The following is an 11,564-nucleotide window of genomic DNA, read 5'->3' on the forward strand; positions in this document are numbered from 1 at the left end:
GGTGTAACGTGGAATTCCTGGGCTCAAGGGATCCTCCTACCTCAGCCTCCTGAGTAGCTAGGACTACAAGTGTATGCCAACATATTTGGCTAATTTTAAAAATTTCATTTTTTATTTTTTTGTATGAGAGGGTCTTGCTATGTTTCCCAGGTTGGTCTCAAACTTCTGACCTAAAGTGATCCTCCAGCCTCAGCCTCCCTAGGCATTGGGTTACAGGTCTGAGCCACCATGCCCAGGCAAGGTTAGCTCAATGGGAGATGCATAATAGGAGTTCAACAAATCTTTGAATGTGGAATAATAGTGCCAATAATGATAGCATTTATTTAGTGGCCACATGGGTTAGACCTGTTCTGAGTGCTTTGCTGTATTAATATCCACACGGAATGGCTAGTATAGACTTAAATTTGGTACAGCTGAATAAGCGGGGAGATGAAACTCTACGGGGTTAGCAAAGCAAAGGCTTCTAAGTTGAAAAAGGCCAGAGAAGGAAGCAAGATAACTAGTCTAATCAGAGCAACAGGAAATTAGAATGAACAGACAGAATGAAGTCAAATTATAAAACAGCAGTTTATCAGACAAAGGAGATTATATTTTACTCTCTGAGTACTGGGTAGTCCCTAAGGATCTCTGGGCAAATGTAAAATATGAAAGTGGTGTGAGGAAGATGCGAGGTGTGGGGAAGACAGAAAGTCTAAGGAAAATGAGAAGAATGAGGAAGCAACTGTTTGACAAAGTGAGAGCGAAGTCTGGATTTCATTGGTAGCTATGCAACTCCTATGAATGGACCTGGGCTTAATGTCTCGGAAAAAAAATAAAAATTTAAAACTCTAGCCCCAATCTGCCTATGTAAAGTTTCACATAATATTTATATAAACACTTAAGATTACTGAGAAGAAAACCATGATAGTAATATAAAGAAAGCAGAAAAAAAAAGCTACTCATATTTTTATTTTATTTTTTGAGACGGAGTCTTACTCTGTCACTCAGGCTGGAGTGCAGTAGCGCAATCTCAGCTCACTGCAACCTCCGCCTACTGGGTTCAAGCGATTCTCTTGCCTCAGCCTCCCAAGTAGCTGGGATTACAGGCATGGGCCACAATGCCTGGCTAATTTTTCTGTATTTTTAGTAGAGACAAGGTTTCACCATGTCAGCCAGGCCGGTGTCAAACTCCCGACCTCAAATGATCCACCTGCCTCAGCCTCTCAAAGTGCTGGGATTACAGGCATGAGCCACCATGTCCAGCCATGATTTATTAAAACGACTCAGTTTTTATTAAACATTATCAAAATGCTAAATATGACAATAGCATATTCTCCTAACATCTTTGAATATATAGCAATGTGAACTTTTATTTCTAAAAGCTGAAAGAAAAGCTCTGACTTTCAAATAATTACTATATTAGTATAAGGTTGGGTTTTTTTTTTTTAGAGACAGTGTAGGTCTCGGTCTGTCATCCAGGCTGGAGGACAGTGGCATGTTCATAGCTCACTGTAACCTCAAACTCCTGGGCTCAAGTGATCCTTCCAACCCATCCTCCCCAGCAGCTAGGACCATGAAGCTTGGCTAACTTTAATTTTAATTTTTTATAATGAAGGGGTCTCACTATGTTGCCTAGGCTGTTTTTTATTCTTTCCCTCTAAAATAAATTATAACATGTTACTATACTTAGACAAAATCTATTATCCTTACATCAGAATTAAATACCAAATTATAATTAGGGTCTGCTAACCCTATAGTAAGAACACTATGTTTTACATTAACATAGTAAAACTGTTATTTGACCATCCCATTCAACATCAAACACAGCAGCATTCCTATGAAGACCAAAGCCCATGTGACAACATTCACATATCTAGGATCTCCGTCATACCTTTCCTTTGGCATGAGGAATGCCCAAAGGACACTGATGTACTCCACCTAACAAAGCAGCCATTGCAAAACTATATCCACTAACAGCTTCTGGTGAGGTCTTCAAGTTGTTGAGCCGCTCTGCACACCTGTCTAGAAATGGTGTCAGCTGGAAAGGTAACGCCACAGCCACACAGCGCAAACACCACGCAGCAGCAAGTCGGGCAGCCATGCTTGGATGAAGAAGCACTGAAGTCACAATCTCCAAAAGCCCTAAAAAAGAAATACTCAAAATATTACTCTTTAATGAAGCCAAATTATTTCAGAAACTCAAAGACTACCTAAAAAACAATAACTGAAATCACAATCACCATGATTTCACCCATATAGATCCATAACTTTGCCTAAAACTACATATATTATTCATAAATAGTAGAGTACTTCAAAGGAACGTTTTCTATGAAGAACATAGTACAATTATATCCAATGTTGATGTAAAATTTAATAGAAGTCTTCAACAAATTTTAGTCAATTTTTATTTAAAATCTACCACGATTGCTTTTGATTTCTGTTCCAAAACTTTATTTAACCATTTAATTCAATATTCTTTACAAGGAATCTTTTTTTTTTTGAGACTCGCTCTGTCCCCCAGGCTGGAGTGCAGTGGCACGATCTTGGCTCACTGCAACCTATGCCTCCTGGGCTCAAGCAATTCTCCTGCCTCAGCCTCCCAAGAAGATTACAGGCACATGTCACCACACCTGGCTAATTTCTGTATTTTTAGTAGAGACAGACCTTCACCACGTTGACCAGGATGGTCTCGAACTCCTGATCTCAAGTGATCCGCCCACCAGGGCCTCCCAAAGTGCTAGGATTACAGGCATGAGCCACCGCGCCCAGCCTATCACAGTGAATCTTAATTTAAGTAAAACCTGATGATCTGAAGTGCTGATGATGATAATAAGCAACTAATCAGGAATTAAATATCAATCACACTTATGACTGAAAAAAGTGAAAGAAACATGCTAGGAAGTAACTGAATATCAAACCTATAGATGCTTCTTGAATAAGAGGGGATGCGGTGGCATTCAAGCTCTGCACCAGGCTCCCGAGTTCCTGGAGGGCACAGACCATCACATGCTGGCTTGCTGCAATGTCTGCTGCACCAGATTTGTTTTCCCCACTTGTGTCATTCACTACTGCTTCTGGAAACACAAAATCATGTCTTTGACATAGGAGAACTGAATGGTTTTTTTGGTCTACACAATTTATGATTTTAGCCATACCAGTTGATGTCTCAGTGTTAAAAACTATGCAGTTATTTCTCAGTGGAAAACTTGTAGAACTAAACACTGAAGTGACTTAAAAACACTGTTTAATGGCTTTATGATAATGCTAAAATATACACTGAGATATACCTTTGCTTCCAGGAATACAACCTAATTTTAGTGAGCGGCAGCAATCCAGTTTGTATAAAAGCACAGATACTGCAGAAACAAGACTCGGGTTCAAATCCCAATTCCACTAGTTTTATTAGTTATGTGACGTTGGGCAAGATATTCAACTTTTCTGTCCCAATTTCCTTATCTGTTAACGGGCTTACACGCCTATTTCAAATGGTACTGTGATGATTAAAAAGTCAGTGCATATAAAGAATTTAACACAATGCTGCCCATAATACACATTCAATAAATGTTAGCAGCTATTATTACTTTATTACCATTGCTACTTTAAGTGTTCCAATATATTGGAGGTATCTGTCAAATTACTGACCAGAAAATGGATCTATAAGGAAAATGACTTAAGAACTTCTTACTGGAATGCTTCTGAAAGTTCCATTAGCCTTGCTGCCCGCTACCCCAACCTTTTAGCTTCCCCTAGAATTGAAATGTGTTTGACAAGAGACAATTAAAGATCCCTTGCCAAATTACTAATTGAGAATACATTCTGGCCCACAAATCCCCAGTACGTATCATTGTATTTAATTCTGCTTTCAGGACTTAAAAAAAAAATCAAATAACGAATTTATGACCTTAACATTAAGAACCTTTAAATGATAGTAAAACTTTCTTTTTTGTATCATTATGACTTAACAGACTATAAAATACTTAATACAGAATAATAGGATATAACAGATTAATAAATTGAGGACTGTAATTAAATTTTTTTTTTTTTTTTTGAGACAGAGCCTTGCTCTGTTGCCCAAGCTGGAGTGTAGTGGTGCCATCTCAGCTGACTACAACCTCTGCCTCCTGGGTTCAAGCAATCCTCCCACCTCAGCCTCCTGAGCAGCTGGGACTATAGGTGTATACTACCATGCCCAACTAATTTTTGTATTTTTTAGTAGAGACAGGGTTTCACCATGTTGGGCAGGCTGTTCTCGAAGAACTCCTGGCCTCAAGTGATTGACCCATCTTGGCCTCCCAAAGTGCTGGGATTACAGGCATGAGCCACCATGCCTGGCCAAATAACTCTTTTGTTTTTAGGTATTTCTGGACTTGGAAAAGCATAAACTCTAGCTTTTGACTGCTAAGTTTAAGCTCCCTGTGGACAGGTGCTGTATGCATCTGGCTTGCTATTTTACTCCCACTATTTTGTGCACTAAACATTTCCTCAGTGAATCAATGTGCAAATTATTCTTTAAGTTGTGAATCTAAGATAGATGACTATTTTAGCATATCTAAGGAATGATATCTCATTAAACACTCTTTAATTCACAATTCATAAATTTTCAGTTAGCTCTATACATTTAAAACTAGTTTACTGGCTGGGCATGGTGGCTCATACCTGTACTCCCAGCACTCTGGGAGGCCAAGGCAGGTGTATCACTTGAGGTCAGGAGTTCAAGACCAGCCTGGCCAATGTGGTGAAACCCTGTTTCTACTAAAAATACAAAAATTAGCAGGGTATGTGGTGGCACATGCCTGTAATCACAGCTACTCAGGAGGGTGAGGCAGGAGAATAATTTGAACCCAGGAGGTGGAGGTTGTAGTGAGCTGAGATCGCACAACTGCACTCCAGCCTGGGCAGCAGAGCTACACTCTGTCTCAAATAAAATAATATAAAATAAAAAATAAAACTAGTTTACTAAGTAAGCCATTATCAACAACAAAAACTACAACTATTTATGTGTTTTTTCCACTAATTTTATAAAACATTTAATACATATATATCTGAAAAATAAATTATTGATGATATTTATTCATTAAATCCTTATTCCAAAAGACCTCTATTAGGCAATATAATTTGCCTTATTAAAGTTAGTATATACTTCTAATAGTGAAAAAACTAAACTGTCTTTTAGAATTTATATTTTGCCTTGCTTTTATTTTTTTATTTTTTATTTTTTTTTGAGACGGAGTCTCGCTCTGCCGCCCAGGCTGGAGTGCAGTGGCCGGGTCTCAGCTCACTGCAAGCTCCACCTCCCGGGTTCATGCCATTCTCCTGCCTCAGCCTCCCGAGTAGCTGGGACTACAGGCGCCCGCCACTGCGCCCGGCTCGTTTTTTGTATTTTTTAGTAGAGACGGGGTTTCACCGTGTCAGCCAGGATGGTCTCGATCTCCTGACCTCGTGATCCGCCCGTCTCGGCCTCCCAAAGTGCTGGGATTACAGGCTTGAGCCACCGCGCCCAGCCCTTGCTTTTATATTTAGCTTATAACTGGATTAAAAGCTCCATGAAGGCAGAAACTTTATCTCATTCATTATTGAAACCCCGAATTACTGCTCTGCAAATCTCACTCAGTAACTATTTGTTAAATTGAAAAATTTATAAAATTGATACTTTTTAGAAAAGAATTCTTGTAATTATGTATAACTGAGGTTTCACAGTGCATCTTATGGGGGCTAATAACCATCTGTAATTGTTCCTCTCTAAGTTTTCATATTAAGCCTATGAGGGGAGGAAAAGAAACAATAAAAATATATGTTTATAAAATAACAGGCTCTAAAAGCAGAAAGATCACAATATATTATTCTTTGAAGACAGCAACCAATGTGCTGCTGCATGCCAGGAAAGTTATAAAACCAGCAAAGGTGCTAGAAATAAAACAGAAAACACAATCTTACCAAAATGCCACCCAAATCTTTAAAAACTCTATTTCACTGTAATTATGTGATTTTAATATCAAATAAGAGTAGTCAATAAAAATAAGCATGAAAACACACAGAAAGATAAACTAATCAGTCCTATTGATATTTATTAAGAATAATAATAAAGAACTAAATGACTAAGGTAATCAACACACACAATGATACCAATTCTTACCTACGGCTTTCATTTGTTTTCCAATAGCTTGGCAGATTTCTTTGGCAGCTGCAATCTGGGCTTTTTCACCTAGCAAACTGCCCACAGTAGCTCTTAGGATAAAGGAAACACATCGTCTTGAATACACAGCCTCCACATGTGTTTGTGTTGCCCGAGGATGGGAAACCAGATCAAGTACATGGGACAGGAACGTGGCAAAGCTGCGCTCCAACCACTGACCACCCAATGTTGTCACAAAAACAACGTACGCCTGTAAATAGAGGAAGGGACAACTTCAGATATACTTACATCACTGAACAGAAATCAAAGATAAAGCAACTACAAAAATAAATGATAACAGCATGCAGAATAAATTATATTTGAGACTAAAACAGAGAAAATTTAAACTCGAGATCTTTTTACTACTTCCGGAATAGGAATTATTAGTGAAGTATCTTTGACTAAAAAACAGTTCTTAAGATAACAACTTCATGAAGAACACAAAGGGACAGCAGTGAGAGGGAAGGGAAGCTGAATTTACCCCAGTGATCGGGAAGGTAACAGGTTACAGAAACAAGAAAACCTTAACATCCTAAAGAGCTATAAAATCTTACTTACGACTTTCTCTGTAAGTTAAAACATTGTTTACTAATATGTTATACTTGTTCCGGGATCAAGGTACAGTCACGATTTTGACTATGATCACCATTTCATCTTATTAGGTGTTAAGTATTATTAGATCATTAACCATAACCTCGTATCTGGTGTTGCTATTTGAAATTATAATTCCAAGTCAGATATAATCTTATAATTACATTGGTGACTAAACACTGACAGAAAATCCAATCAAAGCATTAACCAATATTTTTAGGTACAGGGTTGTTGGAGAATATTAAAATCTAAATGCTCAAGCTACCTGAATATAGTTTCAATGAAAACTGAGTTATTTTATATCTGATTTTCTGTTAAGCAAAACATAGGAACTTTAAAGATATTTACACAAATATAGTAGACATAGATTTATTTATGTATCATTAAATATCTACTCAATTTCCATATAAGCATGTAATTTGGAATTTGAATGTAACTCATTTATTTGGTAAAAGAAATATTTCGAAAGAAACCAGACAATATTAAAAATCTCTCTGTGAGCTGTTACTTCATAACAGTCTTCCATGAAGTTTCATAAGTGATATGAACAAAATCTTTTTTTGTTTGTTTTTGAGACGGAGTCTCCCTCTGTCACCCAGGCTAGAGTGCAGTGGCATGATCTTGGCTCACTGCAACCTCCACTTCCCTGGCTGATGTGATCCTCCTACCTCAGCCCCGTGAGAAGCTGGGACTACAGGTGTGCGCCACCATGCCTGGCTAATTTTTTGGTATTTTTAGTAGAGACAGGGTTTCATCATATTAGTCAGGCTGGTCTCAAACTCCTGACCTCAGGCTATCGCCCACCTTAGCCTCCCAAAGTGCTAGGATTACAGGCATGAGCCACCACACCCAGCCAAAATTATTTTACACATATGTGTTACAAACCTGTGTAACTCCAACTCTCACTTCACGATTAACGGACCCTCCAACTTTTAACATTTCTCCACCGCTCTTTAAGAAACCTGACCCACCACGCAGAAATCCTGTGGCCATGAGCTCTAAGACTTCATCAAATGTTGCTCGCTTCACATTCTGACGCATTACTTTCAGGAAGAAAAATAAAAGTATGAGCAAATATATTTCTGCGGCACTCTAGCTTAATAATTCAAGTAATTATTTTTAAGGATATGTTACTACAATGGGGAAATGGTTTAGTATCCTTATAATTTTTTTCTTAAAACTTTCAATGTACTTGTAAACCTGAATTCAATTCCAAAGCAACAAATGCTCAGAAAAATGGAAAGAGCTAGAAATAAAAGCAATTCAATAAATCTATGCAAAACAGTCTAATAATAATGACAATACTGTGCGTAACACAATAAGGACAAAGCGTACCCACAGCAGATACTACTAACTGATCTCATTTCTCATTCCCACCTGAGGTGGACACAAAAAACTTTTCTCATCACACTGCTTTCTATACAGCAGTTACCAATAGATTAAAATGTTACTGGGAATGCAACTGAATCAGCATCCCTGGTATAGAGTTTCATATTTTATGAAGTCCTTCCACATACAGTAGCAAATGCAATCCTCACAAAAATTTTGTAAAGGAGGTATAAAGCTCATGGCTAAGAATGCAAGCTTTGGTATTTGGCTGCCCGGGACATGAATTTCATTTCTGACACAGAACAGTTTTTAGAAAATTAGTTACAGAATCTCTCTAAGTCTCTATTTCCTCATCTATAAAACAGTAATAACAACAGTACATATAATTCACAGGGCTTTTAGGAGGAATAAATTTTGTAATACACGTAATTCAGTGCCCAGCACGTAGTCAGCACTTCAAAACATTACATCATCATCATAATCTACTGAAATAATTATCATTAAAGATGAAGAAATCAAAGCTCAGAGAAGTGAAATAGGGTTTCACAGTTAATAAATACAAGAGACAGGACTTGAACCTAAAACATCTGGTTCTGTTTCTATGATACAGAGGTGGGGTAGAGGTGAGGACAAGACCGGGGCAAGGTTCACTCAGCATCTGCTCACAGGCACCCCTGAGATATCTCTACGGAACTGTGAAGCAAAGCAAGAGTAATTTGAAAACTCAATGCTGCCTCTGATTCTGTTTATAATGATAATCAGGAAAAATTAAAAATTAATACTGTGGTACAAACGGGGATCTACTCATCAGAGACTGAAAATAAATAGCAAATAAAGTGCCAGATTCCAGTACTTTATACATTATCCAAAATCATTTCATAAATCTTATATGCTTGTATGTCCAGCATAATTTCTAGATATCCTGTACATTATCATCACAAAAAATGTGACTATATCAAGGAAAATGCCATTTGGGTTTTTTTTTTTTTTTTAATTTTTTGAGATGGAGTCTGGCTCTGTCACCCAGGCTGGAGTGCAGTGGTGCGATCTCGGCTCACTGCAACCTCTGCTGCCCAGGTTCATGGGATTCTCCTGCCTCAGCCTCCTGAGTAGCTGGGATTACAGGTGCGTACCACCATGCCCGGCTAATTTTTTTTTTTTTTTTTGAGATGGAGTCTAGCTCTGTTGCCCAGGCTGTAGTGCAGTGGCACGATCTCGGCTCACTGCAAGCTCCGCTTCCCGGGTTCATGCCATTTTCCTGCCTCAGCCTCCCAAGTAGCTGTGACTACAGGCGCCCGCCACCACGCCCAGCTAATTTTTTGTATTTTTAGTAGAGATGGGGTTTCACGAGTTAGCCAGGATGGTCTCGATCTCCTGACCTTGTGATCCACCTGCCTCGGCCTCCCAAAGTGCAGGGATTACAGGCGTGAGCCACTGCGCCTGGCCAATTTTTGTATTTTTAGTAGAGACAGGGTTTCAGCATCTTGGCCAGGCTAGTGTTGAACTCCTGACCTCGTGATCCAACCGTCTTGGCCTCCCAAAAGTGCTGGGATTACAGCTGTGAGCCACCGCGCCCAGCCAGGTTCTTTCATTTTATGAAAAAGTAGACAAAGATACTTAAAAATTTAAATCCATTACAGTGACCTGTCTATATGTAATAACTAATTAGGTTTGTTATGGTCTAAATCAAGGGCAAACACAATACCTGTTGCCTGTTTTGGCATTAAAGCTGTGGCCATGACTGTTCCTAAAAGTTTAGACACTGCCACTCGTACCCCATAATTTGAGTTTTCCAAAGCCTTAAAGCAGAGAGTGGCTATATTTTCTAGTTCAGCAGTCCACATAAATACAGCTTCATTCTGTAGTTCTAGTAGACACTGGAATTAAAAACAAAAAAGTAAATAACATCCTACAACATCTGATTCCAGATATGGAAGAGCAAGAACCAGACTCACCGCCTCTCTTGAGATAACCAAAACACTCGACAAAATAAATGAAACAAGTTTTCAAGACACTGGACCTCAGGCAATGAAGCATTTTAAGGTATCCTTAAGAGATGAGGAAAAAACAAGATGAACCCTACAATTGTCCCAGCCTACTGCTTTGAGAGAGTTTCCAGTTAGGAAGAAACATGTAACACTAAACTACCACATTAGAAAAGAAGAACGGTCTCAAATCAATAACCTCAGCTTCACCCTTAAAAAACTAGATGAAAGAGAGCAAATTCAACACAAAGTAAGCCGAAAAAGGAAATAATAAAGGAAATTAATGACTAGGAAACTGAAAAATAATAGAAATGAAACCAAAGCTGCTTCTTTAAGAAGAGTAATAAATTTGATAAATCTCTAGTCAGGCTGATGAGGAAAAACAAAACAGTAAAAATACAAATTACCAAAATTAGAAATGAGAGAGGTCAAATCACTACAGATTCAACATGTTTTAAAAAGTTAGAATATGTGAACAACTTTATGCCAATAAAGTTGACAACTTAGAGGAAATAGACAATTTTCTCAAGAAGAAACAGATAACCTGAATAGCCCAGTATCTATGTTAAAATTTGATTCTGTACTTCAAAATCTTTCCCTCAAAAAAAACTCTAGGAGATGGCTACACCAGTGAATTCAACAAAATGTTCAGGTAAGAAATAATACCAATTCTATACAAACTCTTCCAGAATATTGAAGGGAACTTTCCAACTAATCCTATAATGCCAATATCACCCTGACGCTGAAACCTAACAAAGACACTACATGAAAAAGAAACTACATATCCATATCCCATATGAACACAGATACACATTTCTAAACAAACTTCTAGCAACATTAATAAAATAATATATAAGGATAATATATCATGACCAAGTGAGGTTTATCTTAAGAATGCAATATTGGTTAAAATTCTAAAACTAATCAATGTTATTCAACACATTAGCAAACTAAAAAAGAAAAATCAAATCATTATCTCAATAGATGCTGAAAAATGATTTGACAGGCACATGTCACCACGCCTGGCTAATTTTTGTATTTTTAGTAGAGATGGGGTTTTGCCATGTTGGCCAGGTTGGTCTCAAACTCCTGACCTCAGGTGATCCTTCCGTCTTGGCCTCCCAAAGTGCTGGGATTACAGGTGTGAGCCACCACGCCAGCCTAGATGTTGACATTGATATAATTCATGATTTTATTCATATTTTCCCAGGCTTATTTGTATTCTGTCAAGATCTGTACATTTAACATTACAAGATGTTGCTAAGAGAAATTAAAGACCAAAATAAATGGAGAGATATATCACGTACTTTCATAGGGTGGAAGACTTAATATTGTTAGGATGGCAATTCTCTCCAAATTCAGTGCAACCTGAATCAAAATCCCAGCATGGTCTTTTTGTAGACACTGACAAACCTAGACTAGGCAAAACAATTTTGAAAAAGAACAAAGTTGGAGGACTAACAGCACCTGATTTCAAGACTTATTATAAAGGTACAGTCATGAAGAAA

The 11,564-nt window shown here is 38.0% G+C and overlaps 1 protein-coding gene across 7 annotated transcripts in view; it reads right to left on the minus strand.

Moving 5' to 3' along the window:
• LOC105465413 (HEAT repeat containing 5B) overlaps positions 1-11,564 on the minus strand; it is a 105,751-nt gene that overhangs the window by 84,368 nt on the left and 9,819 nt on the right. For all 7 annotated transcript variants that reach the window (XR_011611618.1, XM_071076518.1, XM_071076517.1 and 4 more), the window contains 5 exons: positions 9,777-9,948; positions 7,628-7,785; positions 6,113-6,362; positions 2,898-3,053; positions 1,871-2,121 (listed from right to left, as the gene is read on the minus strand). Coding sequence is in view for 6 of the 7 variants with exons in the window: in XM_071076518.1 (XP_070932619.1) it covers positions 1,871-2,121; positions 2,898-3,053; positions 6,113-6,362; positions 7,628-7,785; positions 9,777-9,948 (987 nt within the window). In the remaining variant the exon portion in view is untranslated. The remainder of the gene's footprint in view (positions 1-1,870; positions 2,122-2,897; positions 3,054-6,112; positions 6,363-7,627; positions 7,786-9,776; positions 9,949-11,564) is intronic.

The sequence above is a fragment of the Macaca nemestrina genome, chromosome 13, assembly GCF_043159975.1.
Source record: "Macaca nemestrina isolate mMacNem1 chromosome 13, mMacNem.hap1, whole genome shotgun sequence".
Taxonomy (NCBI): Eukaryota; Metazoa; Chordata; class Mammalia; order Primates; family Cercopithecidae; genus Macaca; species Macaca nemestrina.